General features: G+C 40.3%; 1 protein-coding gene across 1 annotated transcript in view; it reads left to right on the forward strand.

Annotated features, from left to right (window-relative positions):
• The first annotated feature begins 494 nt into the window (after nt 1-494).
• The window catches only part of TNIP3 (TNFAIP3 interacting protein 3), a 58,673-nt gene continuing 36,879 nt past the window's right edge, over nt 495-22,288 (forward strand). Inside the window, exons 1-3 of the mRNA XM_087737780.1 lie at nt 495-615; nt 8,376-8,461; nt 17,879-18,008. Of these exons, the coding sequence (XP_087593906.1) occupies nt 613-615; nt 8,376-8,461; nt 17,879-18,008 (219 nt within the window). The 5' untranslated portion in view covers nt 495-612. The remainder of the gene's footprint in view (nt 616-8,375; nt 8,462-17,878; nt 18,009-22,288) is intronic.

Consider the following 22,288-nt stretch of genomic DNA (forward strand, 5'->3'; position numbering starts at 1 on the left):
CTCAGAGAGGAAATCAGATACGATAACGTAGTGTTTCTCGTTGGGGGCAGAGCTGAATGTCACTTCTGATGAGGAGACTGTAGCCGGTTGAACTGAGCGCTGATTCTGTAGGGAAACATTTAGAATAACTTCTAACTAAAATGCATTCCTAGAAATGGGTCCCTGACCTATCTGCCCCTTACAGTAAATTATTCTACTTCTAGATTAATATTTGTGTTCTATACCTTTTGAGTTGATGCAACTTTTCCACCGTGCTAGACCGCCGCTTTTCCCACAGAGCAGCTTTTGCTGGTGCGTGGGCGTACCATTGTGTCACTGTTCCATGGTAATCTGAAGAACGAGAGGGAATCCTCTGTGGTCTCTTACAAGCAGTGCTTTCAAGTAGATCTGTGTGGGCTGTGTTTGTTTGAGAGATATGAATATGCTCTCAACGTTAGAATGACTTTAAGAAAGGGGTTTCCCTAAGCCTGGGGTGTAGGTTAAACCTTGAGAGAGATCGATCTATATATATATTAGCCTCCAAACCACTTAGTTCTCATTTGATTCAGAGGACCTTTATTGAGACTAGTACATCCTAATCTAGCAGCACAGAGAGGAGCACCTTCCCTAAATATGGTGAGTAACCTCTGCATTAATTTGAAGCTTGTATCAGTGGGTCTCTACCTAGCCTCAGAATGAAGTCATCTGCCTCTTTTCCCTTGTCATCTACCAAAGAGACCTCAAATCCACTGGAGCAGGCTCAGGATTCCCTTAGGAATCTGTCATTAGGAGATGGGCCCTTTATCCACATCTGCTACAAATTGTTTTCTACAATCCATATAGCATTTGAGGGTGGGCTAGGACTCTGGGCTAGGTGGTATTTTGCTTGCCTTGTTGCTGTAAATTGGCATTAATGCTGTGTCTTGGAAAAAGTTTTGATGCATTCCAACCGTGAGTAAGGAATACTTGGAGTCACAGTATGATAAATTTCAAGTGGTCTGTTTCGGATTAATAAGTATAAATGAGGTGAGCTGTGAGGACTAGATGAGGTTTGTGTAGAGGGAGAAGAAAACAAACACGTGTGTGCTTGTTCCCCTCCTTGTTTTAATTATTTCTTTGATAAAAATGTAAAGCTGTAGTACTTCTATCCATCGTAGTGAGAAGTAACCCTTGTTTTCAGAACCAGTGGCGTTTGCTGCCAGAGGGCACACATACCCATTGTGCTAGGGCAGCTGTAGGAACTCCAGACTGCTCTACCTCCCCCTTCTCAAAATGAAGCAAAAGTTGTCAGTACACCTGTGAGGATTACAAAATTCACACAGCAAACCATTTAGAAGCCTGGAGAATGGGAGCTTCTTAAAGGGTCATCTTCCCTTGACTTCCTTCTGGATCCTTAGTACACCATGATATGCTGTCGGCAGAGTCCTAATTTCTAGCAGCAGCAGTACCGTGTTTCCAGAAGTGTGGGCATACTAGAATGTATGGAAAGCTACATGCATTTTGGAGTTGCTTAGGACTGGTGTTCCTGCCAGCCAAGCAATGTTAAGGTTTCTTTGCAACTGGCTTGTTAGATTGTTCCTACCTTTCTATGGACTCTTCTTTTTCTTTTTTTGTTCTGGGATTTTGAAGCTGGGCTGGAGAGCATGAAATTTAAATAGAGCTATATTCCTCATCTAAATCAGATCCTTCTTACCTTCTCACTTTTCAGTAAAACTTCTGTTCTTGCAGTTGCACAACTTGTTGTAGGTAGGTCTGCTTATATCTTGAATTCTTTTCTCCCAGCCTTGGAGCGATGTCCTTTCTGTTACTGTGCTACCTCTTTATACTGCAGAGACTCGATTCCAAAGTCATTGGAGTTGATAGATCCTAAATCTTTTCTCTCTTGGCTTGGATGGCACAAGAAAGTTCTATCGCTTCTCTTTCCTATCACAACATCGCAGTTTCACTGTAGTGAGAGCTCCATTAAAAATTGTTCAGAAAAACTGTCTTGGGCACTATCAATGAATATCATTGTTATTAATCTTGCTTTTATCCTGCAGCATTTTTCCTTCTCACTCCTGTATTTTATATCTTGGAAAGTTTCCTGTCTGTACTTTGGCAGTGAATAATAATAGAGCCATTTTTTTACTGCATAATTTAAAGATGACATTTAAGAAATACCTAAGTATTTCCTTCTTATCTTGCCCACCTCCAAATAATTTGTGATGCTAATAATAATATTTATTGTTGAGGATTTTATTTTATCAACATATATTATACTTTTTTTGAACTAATTTGTATTCTATTAACAACAGTTTGCTTTCACAGAAATTGCATATAACAGGTATGTCCAAAGTATCATCGACTTTGCCCCCAGACCTGTGTACACTGATTGACTTCAGTTGAACCTAACATTTCCCAGTGAAGAAAAGATCTCTTCTAAAAGTATTAAAAATGAGGAGTCTATGTGCAGTATCTGAAAATCAGTGACAGGCTGCATTTAAATATCGGAGGGGCTCAAATAACTTGAAAGTTAACATCTGTTTCAAAACACGGAAAAATGTTGGGATTTTCTTTAGGTGACATCTTTGGTTGTCATCATGCATCTTCTAGCAACTTCTTAACATGTTGTGAACTTCCCCCAAAATAGAAAAGCTTAAATCCTCCCAACTCCTGAACTCATAACCTTATAATAACTAGAGGTTAGTATTTTCTTTTTTTTTTTTAATGGCCTCCGATGATGGGAGAGAGAGGGTGACTGCCAGAATCCAGAGAAGTACTGAGGGTGTTTTGAGGTATGCTGTGCGTGGCTTTGATGGCTTGATGATATTTATGACTTCCTCTGGTCACTTCTTACCCGACTCTTTTGCATGTTGGAATTGCAGTCATGATATTTTTGGCACTGAACTTATGTTTCATAGCCTTTCAAATTAGCTTGTATGCTTTAAACTCATCTGTGTAGATGCCTGTGTGGAATGACTGACGTGGTAAGCTCAAATGCAGAAGTCTGTGTCACCCCAGCCGCGGGTATGACTGCGGTTGCTTTTCGGTAACGTGTGCCACTGATTTCTACTTGAAGAAGGGATTTATACTCATTGGGGAATAATTTTCTCGCTTTTAGATGTAGTTCTCGAGATCTTCAATCCAAAGATGTTTAAAAATTGTTAAATGGACCGATTTCCAAAGAGAGAAATATGCCTGAAAATTGGTTTTCTTTCTGTTTTAATTTAAGAAAAAAGGGATATGTTGATTTTTAACAAGGCCATGTAGTTTAAAACAGTGTTTTGTACCCACCATTTAAACTAGTTTGTGTGTGTCAACGGAAGTATTTTCACACACCCAGTGGTGGAGAACCAGCACTTGTGGGATCGAAGAACTATACAGCAGGCATTGTCTATCTGTGCGAAGTCACCCTGCTACATCCAGTACGACAAAGCAAATGCAGAGATTACGCTGCACATTTTCCTTCCTGGACCGGAGCCAAAAACCCCACAGTGCAGAGTCTCTCTGGAGTCCCATCTGCTCCATGCTGAAAGCCTGGTGTTCAGTTTCGGGTAGAAATTGTGTGTTCAGCCTTTAATTGGCTCATTCCTCAGTCTGGTCCACTTCAAGGGGTTTCTGTTGGTTTGGGTTTTAATTTGCTTCAGTTGCTCAGTAGTTTGAGATGATCTCAAGAAACATAAATAGACTGCTTATCAAGTTGTGGATATCACAGCTTCGTAGGAGGGCATCTGTGAATTAAGTTCTTTGGGGTGATTGTTATTCTGAATCTACTCTTACCCTGACCAAGGAGAATTGTACTTAACGGTGAGATCAGTTTTAAGTATTTGGCATTAAATCTTCCTGCATCACGCAGGACAGGTACCAGTTTCATTTTATCTGAAGCAAATCAGGCAAGACAGAACTGAGGAACCTAACTATTCTTTATTTTTGGCAAAAATCAAGCTTCATATTTTAAATTTTGGTTAGAAACTGTCTAATATTGAAGTTACAGCACTTTATCAGGAAACAAGGGGGGAGGAGAGGACTGGCAGGTCTTGCTGTGTTTGTCTGTGGCTTTTTCTCGTGCTGCATTTACATGACTGAAGCTGCATTTTCAGTGAAGAGTGTTGGATGCAAAAGCAGAAAGATGTGTAAGGCAAGGGCTGGTTCAAGGCTGGCTGCACTGCACACTCGTGCTATTACGAGTACCAAACCTGGGAATATCGAGGTAGGAGGAAATCACAGAAATATTACATTTGACTTCTTCAGAGCAAAAAAATCTTGAAGGCTTTAGTCCTGTTTCAGATCAGTTTCAGTGAGTGTTGCTTAGGATCTCTTTCATCAAATGCTTTTTTATTTCTTCAGTTGTTCTTCCATGTTGATCACATTTACAGTAACAGTCCATTTCTCCCTCCCACTCCTCCTACGCAACAGCCACACACAGATAATGTATAGCCTACTGGCTTGTTTATCAACAGCATTTATGATTATATATGTTCCACTTTGTTTTGGAGCTATTTTGCAATATGGGCAATACTTAAATGAGGCAAGTTTACTCGGCCTGGCTGTGACAGGCCCTGGATCTTGCGCAATACAAAAATGGGTATCATTGAAAGGGTAACTTGCTAATGGGTTTATTCCTTATGTATAATTTGCTGGTATGTACTTCCATTTATTTGGCATGGTGTCTGTTTTCTGCTCCCTCCACTGTGACAATATGTCTGTTTATGGTAGTGGTCTGTAAAATTGAATCGTTGAGCTGATCTAGGCAGGAGAAACAAAACAAAACAAAAATCTTCTTCTTTCCTTTCTCTGCCTCTTTTAGGCTGGCTCACTTCTGACATTCATTTTACATGGTGTTCCCATGAAATATTGCTTTGGTACGAGTGAAGAACAAGTGAATTACAGAGTGACTTTGGGGAAAATGAGCAAAGGTTTGGGAAAATAGGATGCTCTTAAGCTAGAACTAGACTTGGAGAAAGAAACAGAATGGGCCAAGAGCAGCACAGGATTTAACATTTACAGTACAGATGGTTGTGAAACGCATTTTGGATAACATTTTGAAACTCCAACATGATGACTGCCTTGTCTGGCTGTGATCGTTTTTATAATTAAGATTTTATTAGAATTAGTGAGTCTTGTCATTCTCGAACAATGTATTTTTTTTTTCTCATGAAAAACTTACTTGTTTCTAATGCAAATTAATACCCCATCCAAAAAGTGCTTTTTTTTGGCCTTATTGGGTATATCTGGGAAGTACTTAGGGCTTGGAGCACTGATAAATTTGGTGGGCAAGCACAAAGGAAATTTTGCATGCTTTTTACCAAACATTTTCAATTATTGTGAAAGCCCATAAATCTGTGAGGAAAACTGATCCTGTTTTACTTCAGGGTGTTCCTGTTCTTAAAAGCCTTGACAGAAAGCAGAAAATTTATGTAATTCTGAGCAATCCTTTGCATGACCATTATAACCCCCTATTTTCTACAGAGCCTTAATTCTTTGAAGTAGCTGAATTTTATCTATCTCGGCTTCAATTTGTCTAATCTAATGAAAACCTACAGCATTAAATAGCATATCATAGTTGTAAAAACTTATGGTTGTTTTAATTACAAACACTTGCTCGTGGTACAATAACCTAGTTGCATCTCTTTTGTTCAGTTTCATCACGATTTAGGTTTAGCATAACCTGTGCTGCCAACACAGGTCAGACTCATTGCAGTAAATTTTTTGTTGTGAAGAATAAAAATTGATTTAAAAAAAAAAAAAAAAGCCTTTCAGAACTGACACACTTTACCAAAAAACCCATAAGAAATGAAAGGCAAAGCTGTTACTCTGTATCAACAGTCCCTTGCGCTTCAATAGTTTGGGAAACAGCGGAGGCAAATCAAAGCAGGTGGCAATGCTGCTTAGCTGACACTAGCCTGACCATGCTCAGCTGGGTGGATCATGCCAGCTATCACTGCAGATAACTTTTTTTCTACTTTTTCTCATATCTCAGACTGGGTAGAAGAGGGTGGATGTACTCCCATGCTACGATAACGAAATGGCTTCTGATAGCTGGGCTGGCTTGTATAGACATGCATTAAATCAAGGTGCCCATCACTGAGGGACGCGCTGCAAAATCTGCATGTGACTAAGAGTCAGGAGATATGTACAACGGACCTCGTCAAGCCACAGGGGAGGGGACCCCCCCACCCCAGCAGATGTTAGCAGTAGGACTTCTGGAGAACTGCTTGTTTATGCTGGCTGGGTGTGCAGCAGGGCCACGCAGTGATTTGGGAATTGTCGGCTTTAGCAGCTCCTTTCTGTGCGCTTCCCTGGCTTGGCAGAGCAGGGCCACGGAAAACCCAGACCACTCACTATACCATCCCAGGGTGCTCCCCAGCAGGGAGTGTCCAGAACCCCTTCCCTGCCGGCCCCCGAATCTGGCTCACCATCCAGTCACTGCAGAACCAGGAAGCAACATGTCTAATAAATAAATGCCTTTTTCTCTGTTCTTCACTGCTTTTTTTTCTTTTCATTTTTTTCAGAACTTTCTTTGGTTCTTGCATGAATTTTACCAACATAGGTTTCTTTTCAGTAACATCTAACCTGTGTCCCTTTAACGTGGCCTATGTTTCAGCACACGGGCGGCAATACTGTGTGTAACTTGGCAAATGCATCTGAGACTGCTGAAAGGTCTAAGCCCAGTGGGATAAATTAGAAATGGAGTAGCAGTCTGAATTTTGTGGTGTGTTTTTTTTTTTTGTTTGTTTGGCTGTTTTATTTTTAATTTAGACGAGTATGGTCAGATTTCATTTAGTCATTTTGTTTTATTTTTTGTTGTTTCAGTGGTAGTAGAGAGTGTTCATTCTAGGTCAACATTTTTCAAATTTTATGTTTTTAAGTGAGACACCTAAAGGCCAAGTTTAGGCACTCTGAAATAAGGCTTAATTCTCATTAGTACCCAGTGTCTGCAGCTCCCATTGAAATCAAACTAATACAGCTTTCCATACTTTAACATGTTTTTATTATGATTAAACAGACAGTCATAAAACTCAGACAAGCTGGAATCAAGTTTCATGTGAAACTGAATTGACGTGTTTTCTTAATAGGATCCTTGTAATTAGTGATTACCAGATGCATTTTAAATGTGTGAAGTGCCTGCAGGAATGGGAATTAAGAGGGGGGAGGGGTACCAAACACCTCAGATCTTCTCCTGGCAACCTTTCATTTTAAATTTCTGCTCTGGACATAGGTGAAGCGGCATGGTTTCTATGAAATATTCAGCTGTGGTTTCACATTAAGTTGATGTTAGCAATAAAGAGAGCGACTTGTAATTGAAAACTTTATTTGCTTATAAATAGCAGGTTTTGCTCTTGATGGCTCCCCACTTCATTGCAGTGGTCACATTGCTGTCCTTACGATAGGTGTTACGAAACCTGCCAGTTTTCTAATTCCAGCAACTACCATAATGCTATTGTTTGTCATTTTGATCTAAAGAGAAGAATGAGACTTCTGGGCTCCTTATCTGATGAACTAGAGATGTCCCAAATAGCCTGAAGAAACATACCCAGGGCTGTTACCAGCCTGCAGCACAGGAGCAGAATGACTCCTGGGGATGCGGTGGTGTTGGCTTATTCTTTGTACCATCTGTTCTCTCACTTGTGATGGAGAGGTGGTGGTACGTCATAAAATAAAAAAGGATGGCTTTTTTTCCCCTGTTTGGAGTTTTCATCCAAAAGGGAATATCTAAATGTGGACTGCTTACTGTTACCCTGATGTATGTCCTTTTCTCTGGGAGGGGTGCTTTTTTTCTTCTCTCCTTTCTCTTTGGAAATGCAGTGCTGGACATTAGCTGTCTCTGACCAGAGGGAAGCTTGTTAGGAGCTTGTATAGTTCTTGACCACTGCACTCGTGCACAATAACTCACACACGGCTCCTTTTCTCTTCGCTCCAAGTGATCTAGATCAGACTCATTACTCAAATTCTCTTAAATTTGGAGCAGTAGTTTTACTGAAAATTTCCATGAAGCATATGAATTCTCGGGTCAATGTGAGGACATGCTTGAACCCTAGAGTATTTAAGATAGCTGATTCTTTTATGATGAATAATAAAAACCCTTCTTGCAACACTTCCAATGTTCCTGCAACTGCTGACAGCTTTGCTCCTTGGGTACGTTCTTGCCACCACAGCCAGAAGCTGTTATTGCTCCTACCCTTGCAAAACTGTCCCTGACAGAGTGGTGGACTTAAGAGAGGATGATTCTGGGAAGGAGAAAGTAGATTCCTGGCTTGCTTGTCAGCCATTTATGGTATATGAAGAAGAAAACAGAAATGAAGGCAAGACATGATTATCTCTTCTCATTGTAATTGTGTACTTAATTTTTCTTTCTTGATCATTAATCTTCTTCTTTTCTCTTAAAGTCTGCTTTTTTTCCTCCCTGTTTCTAACAGATTCACTCTGAGCAGCTCAAAAGGAAGAATAAAGATGCAGAGGATCATCTAGAATTGTGCCCCCATCAGTGTGTTGAGATGGAAAGGTATTAACTATCTTAATTTTACATGGAGAAACTTCTTTTATTTTTATTTTTATTTTTTTATAAAGTAATTTACATCATGTTATTGGAAATATATAGTTGAGTGTTTCCTGCATATGTCAATCAATTTATCTTCCAGAGACCCAGGTCAATACTTCTATTTTCTGCTTTAATCTGTCCTGTGGAGATCTGTATCAGTTCTGTTTAAATAAGTGAAAGATGGAAATTTTCTGTACTGAGAAGAACAAAATCACAGAGAATAGTGTAGGTTGGAAGGGACCCTCTGGAGGTCATCTGGACTGACCTCCTGCTCAAGGCAGGGCTAGTTGGGTCAGGTTACTTGGGGCCTGTCTACGTGAGTTTCAAATATCTCCAAATAGGGAGATTTCACAACCTCTTTGAGCACCTGCTTCTTCACGGACTAATACTAGTTCTACTGCTCATGGCAGTAAAAGAGGTTGTGCTGTAGGATTACAGATAAAGAGATTACATTATGGCTACATCCTCTAATGAGGCTGTGATGATGGCAATGCCTTTCTAAGACTGTCAGTGAGTAATAAGGAGCTTTAAGAAAATTAATAATGCTGAGTACTTCAGTGAATGCTGCTGTATTCAGCAAAATAATTTCTCACCAAAAAAAAAAAATTCGAGGTAGCTGAGTGATTAAAAGGTAGCTTTAAAAGTATTAAGTATAGTGCATGGATTTGAGAGAGAGATAAAAAGAAAAATTGTTTTAAGATAACTGTAGATTGTTTGGGGAAGCTTAAGAAATAATACCCTACCCTTCTTTCTTCCTGTGAGAAGCATTTTTTTCTCAGGTTAGTTTATTGTGAAATAACTGGATTTGAAATCCCTTGTGGACTGGGATTTCCCATTTATTCAAGACATTGTGAGCTGCTGCTTGTGTAGTTTGACTCCAGCCTGTCTCTGTGAAGGGAGGGAGGCACCACGTTCCTGTCTGGCAATGGTATCCCTGGTATGCCAGTCTCTGACAGTTCAAGCCCTGAACCAGTGACGCAGACAGCCATGCAGCGAGCTTCCTCTGCCTTTCAGCTTGGCTGCCTAACAGCCAGCACAGGCAAGAAGTTGGCTTGACTTAACAGAGCTGGTTGTCCTCTGTCAGCTACTGTATATTAAATTTCCTGGCTGCATTTCCAAATGGTGTTCATCTTTTTATTCTACTTGTGCTGTTAGCAGATCACTGAAAATATCTCAGGTCTGTGTGGGAGACACTGACCCAAATGAATCACAGACTTGTTTTCCTCCAAGGGTGCAGCCCAGCTGTGAGCCCAGGTCAGTAAGGGGTTGGTGACGCATCCAAATCCTGGCCAAGGCTGAACTAGGAGGCAAAATGGGCTGTGCGTAGGTCTTGTTCTGTTTGTGGTGATGCCTGATTTGGGAAAAGAAAGAATAGTGGTGTAAAGTACCAGCTAAAAATGACAACCATGTAATTACATCAGAATCACAGCTTTCCACAGAAATGACTACACGTAAGATCTGAATAGACTCGTGGTGCTCAGGCTGTATCTGCGGAGTGAGCAGCCAGTCAAGCTGTAGCTGTGGGGCAAGCAGCCAGTCCAGAAAGGGCCATGGGAGGGGAACCATTTCAAAAAGGCTGAGTCTAGGAGAGTGTCCTAAAAGGGGTGCAAGCTTTTCTAGCTCTTGGTCTTCACAGAAAAAGAGCAAGCACTTGAAAACATCTAGACTTGTCTTCCTTCTTGTTGTTTAACTCTTAGTTTTCAGTTCTTTCAACACTTTCCTGCCATCTCTCACCAGCTTTCTGCATGTGTGCATTTCAGTGGGGGAATTCATTTGCTCAGAAAGCACACACTCCTTGGTGGCTGTGCTTGGCAGAGCTTTCTGTTTGATTGATTTTCATGGCAAAACTTCAATTCCCTTTCCACTAGTGATCCACACGCAGCTACATGAGTCCTGGGTGATAAGTCTGGGTGACAGTGCTCCATTTACTGCTTCTCCAGAGAGACAGTCATCTGTAAGACGCTCATGGCTCATTTAAAGCCTGAGAAAGTTGGTGAAAATAATTTAATTGGCTTTCCTGAGGTTTGAACTCAGCCCAAATGCTATCCATCAGGAAGAAATTCAGTTGCAGTCTTGGTAGTATAATTAAGCAGAAGATCCAAGCAAAAGGGGGCTGATGTTATTTTCCTGACGTGCAGGCTGTATAGGGTACAGAAGTGAGGCGGCAGCATTGAAACCCAGTCCCGAAGGACAGGAACCTCCAGGCACGAAGGGGAGCAGCACTGTGTGATAAGTAACATGCCATTTAATGCAAACCAGCTAGTCGTCATCTTCTTGCATGTTGCATATTTGTTGAGGGGAATAGTCAAAGTCTGGGAGGCACTAAGTGCCTGTGTATCAGTAGCTTTAGTTCTCTCTTCACTGAGATGGGACAGATTCTAGGTGCAGCTTCAATTAATCACTGGGGCCTTTTTTATTTTGGCTTATTTTCAGAGAAACCAGATGTGTTTCCATTAAGAACATGCACCTCTTCTGTTGTTGTGATTTGTGTAATTCTTAAAATTAAGCAAAACTATTAAAGAATAATTGTTTCTGTTCACATTAACAGCACACAGCTTCTCCAGATGTGGCATTTGACAGCCAAACAGCTGCTGGCTATTAAATGTGCCTTAAAAGCTCCATTCCTTTGTCGTAAAGGGAACAGAAGTGTAGGGACGTTTATGGGGTGATAGGCAGATGTTTTGGCTACATCAGATTTGAGCGAAAGTTTAAGTGGTTTCTCTGCTATAGTTGCAGTTGCACATACATGTTTTAACCCCTATCATACACCTTGCCTTATGGAGCTCTCTTCTTGGGACTGGAGTGAGATTATTGCTAATCTCACACTTAACCTCCCAAGCGACAGTGCCAGCACTTTTTTTTGCAACGTCTGGGACATCTCACTCCGAAGACAATGCAGTTCAGCTAGGTGGATCTCAGCTGCTGCTGGTGGCTGGCTTTCCAGCTATGCTTTTGAAATGTTGGGTGATTCTTTTTTTTTTTGTGAAACTTGAGTTAAAAAATTAAGTTGGAAATAATTTGAAATAATGTGGTTGTGTTGCTTTTTTATTTCAACTTTCTTTTTAAGTATATCCTCATAATCGTCAAAGGCAGGTGTTCTTTTTGTGTTTGTACCAGCACAGTGCACTTTATGCCCAATAAACTGTTTTTTATGGTGGTACATGTGAGGTGGGACATAGAACTAGTGGAGCTCAATTTCAGGAGATCTGGCTCAAATTCCCAAGCCTAAACTCTGAGCGGAGATCCGCTCGCTGGGTGTTGAGTACTGGAATGGCACCACTGATCCTTAGGGAGCTGCACCACATTGTAACTATTCTCTATCAGCTCAGAATCTACTAAACTTGTGAGAGCTCATGAGGCTGCAAAAATTTTTTTCTGTAACAAAAGTCTTTTTGTTTACTTGGCAAAATTTTGTTCTTCCCATTGCTTGTTGGACTGGAAATTCTTTGTTATTTGGTCTTAACTGGATAAGATTTTAATATAAAAATCCCTATGTATTTACATGACAAAAATCTAAGAATTCTACAGAACTGAATTTAAAAAGAGCGAAAATCCCGTAAAATCATACGGAACATAAAAGAATAGGCTAGTTCTACAGATAAACTATCATTTTTAAGAATTATATGTCTAATTTTATTTCTATTTTAAGTCTATTTCTAGTATAAATTAAATGTTCTGTAATCCAGGTCTGATTCTCTCCTATATTCTAAAGGCCTCTTTCTGAAATGAAGTGTATTATCATTAGTAGGGGAAATATTAGCTGAAACGGTTTGAAATTTGTCACGTTTTTTAATTTATCCGAAGCAGTTCATCGTCCATAATTCAAATGCAGAAATGTATTTCTTTCTGTGGATCTGGTCCTTAGGCTTAGCCAAGCAAGAATCCTACGTCCCAAATGCCCACCCAAGGGGATGAAGCATGTGTTTAAGCCCTAGACTCTGGAATTCATTTCCCGTCAAAATATGACTCCGTGGCGTTGGGGTCTGGCTGTAAATCCTGGCTTAAAACCTTTTATCACAATTGTTTATGGTGTGTATTTGTGCTTTCACCAATCACAGGAGAATGATCCCAGCATACTAGCCCTGAAATTATTATTTCAAATAGAGTTACATGCCTTTGGTGTTAATATTTTGCAATAAATGCCTTGGGACATTTTGTAGGTATGTCCATTGTTGCCACATAACTGCTATTAGTGAGTAATAATGCCAGTGTCCAGTGAAAACCAGGGAGAGCCAAGAGCTCAGAAATGGTACCAGCTGCAGAGCTGGGACTCTGCATGGGGCTTGTACCTGGCTGTTTGATAAATATATATATTTCTTGGCCATCAATCTATGCTGCTACAAGCCCAAAGCATGTGACTCATCAAAAGAGCATGGAGCAGGGCACCAGGAGCTGAACTGGTTGCTGCTCCATTATGAAAATGCATATTAGTGGGAGTTGTTCCCTCTTCTGCTGCTTCTCCTGACCAGGAAAAGATGGACTGCAAGGAGTGCCCTTGATGCTATTAGAAGCTGCTGGTGTCCACACCTCATGCTTCCTTTTTGGTGCCATCATATTCTGGCTTTAGTGATTGTTTTGGGCCAAATACAGGTTTTGCTCTGGCTCAGTTACACGTATAATTTAATAAAATTCCCTGTGAGCATACAACCAACACTTCTTTGCCTAACCCTGTGAGGGCAGACAGATCAGCATGGTTTATTTACCAGCATTATTTATTTAGTAGGAATTTCAGTCCCATTCACACACAAAGCATGTGCTGGGCACAATTTTTGTTCTGACTCCTGGCTAAAAAACTGAATTGCTGTAAATAGTATGCAACCATTTATACATAATTCATTACAAAAAGCTGATAGAGCCTAGAAATTGAAGTGATGCAAAGATGTACCATAGAGCAAAAAGTGAAAACCATTTTAAAGGCAGCTAGGAGAATGCGTGGGAGAAATGAAAATACCTTTAATGTGGTACGCATTTAGTCTCTAGCAGTGTAATCCTGCATGGATATGGCAACTTGTAAACCAAAGAGGACAGACCTAATTTCTTATTCTTGGAGGACATGGCTAGAGGTTATTGGCTGCAACTTTTCAGATATGACATGGAAATTATGAGTAAGGTTGGGCTCTCTCCTTTTCCTGCAAGCTGCTAAAATGTATGCTGGGAGACCAGCTCCCTTCATTACATCTGTAGGTTCTGCTGCCGTGTGAAATGTCTTAATTTTCCCAAAAAAGGAAATTTAGCAACTAACTCAAAGTTTACAAAGAGGAGTTAATACTCTAATCTTTTATTGGATTCTGCATTAATCATAGCATGCTATGTAAGGAGGATGAGTTGTGTATTTTATGTCTCTTCATATAGTTTAGAAAGCTTTTGCACATAGAAGGGATATACTTTGTCCCATATGACCACATGAAAATGCTTTTAATATTCTCTGATGATTGGTTTTACAAAACATGAAAAACTGTATCTCCCAAATTTGAATGGATTTCATTTTTCTGATTTTTCCTAACAGATTGCCTATTTGCATAATTTAGTTATTAAAAACTGAAATACCTAATTTTAGAAAGTGTTGGCAACAGTGTAGAACAGCAAGGGTATTAATGGTGCAGAAACGTACCTGTGAACTTCACAAAACCAAAAGTGGTTTGAAGAAATTGCTTTCTGCAGAAGCTAAATGCTGTGTGCCCTCTAGAGATCACCAGGGGAAGCTCAGGTAATCATCAAGAACTGTCTTGTTCTGGGGTAGCTCCTAATCACCAGTATCTTGAAGACGTATTCAAGCACTCAGATCATCTGTGTGCTCTGAAAGTCCAGACTGTAAAATGGATCTATACCCCAGATATGATTAACGTTTTCCATCACAATAAATATATCCTTCCAATTATCAAAGTGGCTAATATTAAAATACAGATAAATGGAGTAATAGTTTCTGGTCAGAAAACCTTAGTCTAAAAACTGAGGGAAAACCAAATGCACTGAGAAATCCAGCCAATGAAGTAATTTTCTGACTTTTGTGATGATGTCAAAACAAATGGATATTACAGAGTAGCGATCAATTTGTAGGGATTTGAGTCTTTTGCAGTTCCCTTTCTTTTACGCAGGCACAGCTGGTTCCTGCTCTTGCCCAGGTACTCCTAAGCCTGGAAAGGAGAAAGCAGAGAGACAGGGTGGGAGCAGCCAGAGGTGAACATGATTTACAGCCACAGCATCAGACAAACTATGGGGAGCAGAGCAGAGGAATGAACACTTCCTGGCTGAAAAGAAGTATTGAAAGCCAACCCACCATCTTTATGGGGTATTTCCCAGCTTGATTCGCGCTCTGATCTCGGGAGGCTGTGGTCACACATCTCCTCTCGCTGTGGCTGAACCAGCAGCAGAGATGAGTGCAGCCTGCCTAAATACTTGCTGCTGCACTCTTGCCAGAGATTGCTGCCTGTCTTTCACTGTCCTCAGGACTGCACCTAGTCATCGCTCCTTTATTTTGAATGGTTGTTTTAGTCTAAGCTGCTTTATTTGACTTAAAAGAGTTTAAGAAACGTTGACTACTTTGACCAAGCCAGGTGAGTGGGTTGTGCTGGCAGTTGAGGATGATAATTTGCAGTGGAGAGGCAGTGAAGGTGGAAAGTGGCTGGGACTGTAGAGGAGGTAAACTCTTTGGCTGACTTTGCTGCAGCTGGAGCAGGATGTGCGACTGCAACCCTGGGCAATGAGCAAAATACTCTTTACCAGAAGCCACGTGCAGGGCCAGAGTTTGTTCTCTCAGCTAAGCAGTAAGCTGGTTTCCCTACTGATCTCACACAGGAGGTGTGTGGAGCAAGGAAAGAGGAGAGCAACTAGCCTACCTTTGGTTCGTTGCCTAAGGACAGATAAAAAAAATGATCTTTTGAAAGCTAAGTCTGAAAATATCGGCCTGTGGTTTTAGCAGCTCTGTCTTAAATCCCTCAGTACTGTTCAGTAACGTTTCACCTCGCTTTACTTAACCTCTCCCTTCCTTTTGCCACATTTCTAGGGGCTCTAAGGAGGCTGCAGTGATAATTTCTCCCTTACTATGTAAATATAATTTAATGCACTTTTCCTAAAACTGCATTACGAGTGACTGCTTCTGTGCTGTGGCTTTTTGACTCTCCTGAGCATCCTCAGAAGCACCGAGTGCTCTCCACAGTGCATATTCAATTCTGTTATACAAAGCAATCTCAGGCTGGGTCAGGCATGGGAGTCCAAATGAGCTGAAGATGCTGTTTTCCAGGGAAGTGCACTTGAGAGAAAAGGGGTGTTGCTACTTATGTTGCAAAGTTTGCATTATGTATCTGATTAAAAATGAAGGCTATAAGCAGAGTGCTTGTTCATGCTGCTGCTGGAGAATTTATTGCCCGGGAACCTTAGCACAGAGCTGCTTAAAAAAGAAAAAATGCCACTCACACTGGTCTATCCAGGATTTTGCAATATTTAGCAAGACGGAGAAGGGCTGGATTTCTTTTGCAAGGTTCGTTGTTTTCCTTCTGTAGTTTTCTTCACGAGCTGCCACACGGCGCCCATGCTGCTGGGGCTCACCTGCCACCCACACACAGCTGAGGCTTTGAAAACTGCCACGAGCATTCAGAGCAGCTGCAGTTTGCTGCACCGCCGTAAGGCTCGTGAAAATCTGCATCGAGAAGGTCTTTCTCTTAATCGTCATGGCTTTAAAAGGGACTTATGGCTAAAGTGGTCTAACAAAAGACAATACTCTCTTCAGTTGGGTACTCTGTTTCTTTGAACTCACACTAGTTGCTATATTGTTTTTTTTTAAAAAAAAAAAAGCAAAAGCTTAGCACGAAGAAATATCTTTCTGCAGAGAAGAAAAATTATGTGATGTGTTCTAGTGCCTCAGGACTTTCCAGCGCTAAAAAGCCCTGGTCTTGGTTCCTTGTGTAAAAGTCCTATTTCCCTATATCATAGGTCTAGCTCTCAAAACACATCCAAATATCTTGTTTCTGCCATGAAACTTTTTTTTTATTTGGTGCAGGCTGGCTTCACGGTAGCTCTGAAACTGCCATGAAATTCCAGCTTGTCCAACTACTAGGCAGCAAGTCAAAAAAAAAAAAAACCAAAAACAAACAAAAAAACCACTTGAGTTTTACTTGTCCTTATTTGCTACTGTAGGTATTTTATTGTAGTACCTCTGCAAATGATTTTGCATTCATGCTAAGTGAAAATACATTTCTGTTATAGTCTCTGTGTTGTAAATACAGACAATAAAATGAATCATTTTATGCTATCAGCACGAAATTCGCCAGACTTATTTACTCTTGTGATTTGGATAGATGGGTTTGTTTATTGGATAATTTTATCAATTGCCCTCCAAGAGTTTCCTCAGAACCGGCAATGTGATCCTTGTGGATTGCCTGTCTAAACTGCAATAAGTATAACTGATAAATTCTTACTGCTTTCAGTTTTTCTGGTAGTTCAAATGAAGAATTTAGTATTTTCTGCCTAAATCAAGAAGTAATCTTGTTATAACAGGTTGGTAATCCTTTTGAGCCTTGCAGTTTGCTTTCTGGTCGTGCATTACTTACATTTAGTGTTGATTTAAGCTGATTAGGAAATGAAGGTCGGAGCTTGCAAAAGACATGAGTATTTCTTGAAAACTTGGGTTGGGTCTAGGGCTCTTCGGGGTTTGTTTTAATTATGCCTCAGTCCATTCTCTGAAAGTCACATTTCACCATTACGGTGTCTCAAGTGAATCAGCCCTAATCGCTAATTAGTTCTGTGAATTTGGAGCAAGCCCTTAAGTGCCTTAAGTCCTGTGTGTCCTTAACAGAGAGACTGAAAGAAGAGAATTTTCCCACCAAACATATATCATTTTAGTGTTCACAACAGAGCAATTTTTATAAGATATGAATGTTTTTAAAAGGACCTTTCAGGAAAAAAGATTTGAAAATGCATTACGAAGTGTTACAGAAAACAAAATGTGCCATCAAAAAGCTTTTGTGAACTGAGCACCTAGTTTTGGAATTCAAAACCAATTTAACCATTTTGATTGCATTTTTGTTGAAGTTGAATATAAAATTCTTGAAACTCTGGGTGGGTGGGGTTGAGGGCACATGACAGTCTTCATATAATTCCCAAAAGGGTTGACTTCAACTTTGTAGACACAAGGAAGTAAAATTCATGAAGACTGCTTGTTTAAATATTTTAAATGAATTTCTGGCACAAAGCACTTGGAGATTGCCTGTGTGACACTGCTGTAATGCCCTCTGATTGCATAGCAGGGAGGAAGGTAGCAGGAGCTCGGTGCAGGACTAGCTCTGCTGTCTGCATTGTCACATTCAGAAGACAGCTGACAAATTTACCTTCTCTGCGCTTCAAGTGTTGGTGTAAAGTTTAACATTGCTATTTCTTTCCAAGCAGGTGTGAAAGTAAAGAGCTTGATGTTGCAATAAGGAATCTGATAGAGAAGAATGTTAATCAGTTGTGCGAGGACCCCGAACCCATTGCCCAAGAGAGTCCGAACCGTCACAGAACTTTGTGTTCCCTTAAGGTAAATGCAGTCTGCTTTTGCAATGTTTATCTGCCAGGAAAGAACGTTCAGGGGATGTTCCCTGGGTGACTTGATTATGCATGAAACTTTTTGATTTCTGAAATGATGCAATGAACTTGCTACGCATTTTTTTTTCCCTGATACAGCTGCTTACTGTTATGAGGAAGACTGAGTGAGAAGATACGTTCTATAGTGCTTTAAAGGGTCAACTAACCCCACTGATTATCCAAAGTGCCACCCACTGTAGCCAGCTGTGCCTTTTGGATAACACAGATCCACAAAACTGTACATCCCAAGAGCACCGACATTTCTTTAGGTTGTTGTGTTTGGTAGTTCTGATTTAATTGAGGATGAGCAGAGGTGTCGGGGCCAAAGATCTTCGGGGTGTCAGAAAGGCATTTAGATAAATAGGAAGAAAGAAGAAGAAAAACGATGATTCAAACCTATGCTTCTGTGGTATTACAAACAGAAAATTGTAAGCCACCTGCTAAGATGGTCGTCTTTGCTTGCAGTGAAGCAGCGGTTAACAAGTATGACAGAAACTTGTTCTAGGTTTCCCTCTCGGTTTCCCTCCTCTCCCCTGAAATAGCAAGCTGCTTTTTATCATGCAGTAGGAGGGCAAAAGGAAATTCCTATTTTCTGCAAACTGGGAAAGGGAGGAGTGAGAGGTGTGGAGGAGAGGAGTGATTAAGCCATGAATGCCATCCACCTGCAAGAGATGACACACCTGTGTGTGTGACTCCACTACGGGGGGGGGGGGGGGCGGGGGGGAGGAAACCTCTGAAGGCTGCGCCCCGAGGCGCGATGCAGGAAATTGATGAGGAGGTAAAGGAGAGATGACTCTCTTCTATGAAATCCGAAATTACACATAGCTCCTTTTGCATGTAAACCGCCATCTCCAAAATGACTCATGACCTCAGGGCATGAAGCTGAGCTGAGCCTAAGGAGATGCCCCAGGGTCAGACTAGTGGGATTAGAAACAGTGAGAGCGAAGCCACAGGGAGGAATGGGGATTCCTGGCCCCAGGGGAGAAATCAGCACGGTGAAACAGAAGTCAGTGCAGAATAGAGTAGCGTTGAGCTATGAAATTACAAGGCAGAACAGCAAGCCACAAATTGTCTGTGGAAACGCCTGGTCCTCCATATTAGCCTCCCTCCAACAGAAGGAGATGTAGGAAAAGATTTGGGGGGTGTGGGGAGGAAAAAGAAAGGATATGCTCACCTCAACTGTGTGAAGTGCTGAAGCACTCCATGGAAACAGAATACTGTGGCAGTATTTCATCCGTAGTGCTTTTATGCTTTTTGCATTTATAGCACTTGTTTGCCTGTGAAAGGGGTGTGTGTGTGTGTGTGTGTGTGTGTGTGTGTGTGTGGTTTTCATAGGTTAAAGGAGGAAGGTTTATGATATTTCCGCACTAGAAATATACTGGCTATTTTTTATCTATGCTTTTAAGTCAAACAGCTTTTCGCTTGGCTGGTTATTGACTTGGACTTCAAGTGCATGACAGCTTGACAGTTGTGATGATAAGCTCCAACAACTTCAGTATAAGATGCTAGAGTACATACATCAGATTCTGTGTTTTGGAAAATGAGGTAATATTTTTAACAAACCTAGTATACTTTCAATTACAAAGGTTATAAAATAGTATTTAAAAACAAACCAGAAAATGTCAGTTTGTGAAATGAAATGAAATGCTGATTTAGACTTAAAATGAAGGGAGAATTCTTTAGGAATTAGGAAAAAGATAATAATGAAACAAAAGTGTACTCTTGCCTATAGTGTTGGTCATTCATCAGGAAGTTATTTGGCAGAGCCAGCAAGTAATTTTTATTCTGTAACTTTTTTTCTGGAGTGAAGAGTATAAATTGCACACTGCAAAATGTCATTTCCTTCTGAGCTTAAATTGCTTTTGAGACTGTTATCTGGAAGTGTCTGTAAACAAATTCCCTTTTTCACCAGGATTTTTTCCATTAAAATATATAATATTATTGTGGTTTTAAAGGCAAATATTTGAGAAAGAGAAAATGTAGGTCTACAGAATGAACTAATTCTCAGCACATCCTTCAGCCTATGATTCCTTTATCTGTAGTACTTTAATTGCAGCTTGTCATGATGCTATGTTCCCTGCTCTGGGAGAGGGAAAAGAGGAAGGAGATTACAGAGAAACATCCTTACAGGCAGGTCACAGCAATTAGAGCCTGTTGGTGTACTCTGGTCCCTGACACCCATATATGGTTCATTGGTCTAATATAAGGGACTTGAGTGCCTGTGTCCCTGTATGTAGTTTGTCTAGGTGAGCAAACTGTCTGGGCTTTTTTAAGTGTTAAGTTGAAATGAGAGGTGAGACATTAGTATGGCATCATTATTTTACATTGATTTAAGCTCTCGGTTTAATGAAATGTGTTTACTTTTGCTAGGGACATTGACCAAAAAAGGGAAACATACAATGAAATCTTTCACTGATTAGAACAATTGATAATTTCTAATTCAGATCTGCTTATCTGTTCCCCCTGTCTTCTGTAACATCACTTATTGCTGCGATGTGCAGCAGGAGCGTATGTGAACGAGAAGGATTGCAAGCTCCAGTCCTGCAGAGACCATAGTCTGTGAAAATGCCTGTCCTCAAAATGTGCCTCAGGAAGGAAAGAGTTCCTTGTTCTGTCTTCCACAGAGGGTGAAACTGAAGGCCAAAACCGTCAAGCAATTTGCTGTTTTAATATAAGAACTCAAAGAAACATATTTCTTACCACAAAAAAAGCAGCTTCCTTTTTCAAATTTAAGAATAAAGCTGATTACATTGAACTGGAATAAGCTAGACTAAATATTATGCATCAAAATACAAATATTACTAAAAAGTACTCAGGCAGTGTTTTCAGTATGTTTAGGGCTTCATCAAGATTCTACACACAAGAAGGATGTTTTCCAGGGGAGGCGAGGGTAGAAAAAAGTATCAAATAGGAAGGGAAGAACAACAACTAAAATAATTAGCAGTGTGTCAACATAAAGTAAAGCTGACAGAGATAATATATTTTATGGGATCAATTGTTAGAAACAAAACAAAACAAAAAAACCAACCAACCAACCAAAAAAACCTAAAAAAAACCAAAACAATAAGCTTTCAAGCACCTAAACTGGTTTGGGTATTGAAGTGAGAAAGAAAAAAATTTTCATTTAAGGGCTATCTGTACTTGCAACAACTATGTTGTAAAACTCAAAATAGCCTTTTTGCTACAGTCACAAATTATCATCCAATTATTGTTCCATGAAACTGGGATTTTCATCATCAGGCCTGAGCTTGCAAATGCTTAGGTACTTGAGTAGCCATGCTCTTATGGTTAGTCTCATGGGCGATGATGGAAAACAGTGGATAAAGGAAATCCTGAAACAGAAGCCTGTGCTGTGTTTTACTTACTCTGAAACCACATCTTGCTCTAATTTTATCTGGTTCCCACATATTAAGGCACACATTTGCATCTGCGCATATTTTTCTGTCAGAGCGAGTACCTAACCGAACAGCACAAAAGGTTGAGGCTGACATAGTTATTTAAGGGAAAATCCCTTTCTAGCACACTTCTCTGGGTGAAGCACGTGGACCAGGTTTCGACAGGAAAGGGCAGATTTTTCTTCTGGTTTAAGAGCTGATTTTATTCTTCAACTAAAATCTCTCATTTTTTACCGTTTCACCATGTGCACCAGAATTGGAAAAGGGGTTGCAATGGACATTGTAGCAAGCACTGCTGGCATAAAAACAGCTTCAGGAATAAAGCCAAAAGCAAAGCTCGACCAAAATGTAAGCAAACAGAAGGCTCCCCAAAAGCTACCACATCTTAACCCAAGTAATCTCAGAGTAAATCTAGCTTCTACAATTCTGCAACTGAACAGTATAATGAACAAACAAACAAACAACCCTAACAAAGCTCACAGCAGATACCTGATTGGCTAGGAAGGAAGAAAAAAAAAATAATTATGATTTTACCATTTTACTTGGATCAACCATTTTGATGGTTCTTGGTTTCACTGCAGTTACTGAACAGACAGAATTTTCAGAAGTGACAAGTGGCTTTCATTATCTTAATTTGTGAGTGCCTATTTTGTAATACTGTAACAGAAGCCTTTCCCAGAATAAAAATCCAGCACTCTGAAAATGAGAACTTTTATCTTCTTGTGGTGCTGACGCTTGTGAGAGGGTTCAGTGTTGGCCACAACTCCAGGGCTTTGATTTTTTTCTCCCATTGCAAGCTTCCCAAAGATGACTAAAAGGCTTTTATGCTCAGAGAGGT

This window comes from Nipponia nippon, unplaced genomic scaffold (genome assembly GCF_047370975.1).
Source record: "Nipponia nippon isolate SJK-2023a ecotype South Korea unplaced genomic scaffold, ASM4737097v1 scaffold_6, whole genome shotgun sequence".
NCBI lineage: Eukaryota > Metazoa > Chordata > Aves > Pelecaniformes > Threskiornithidae > Nipponia > Nipponia nippon.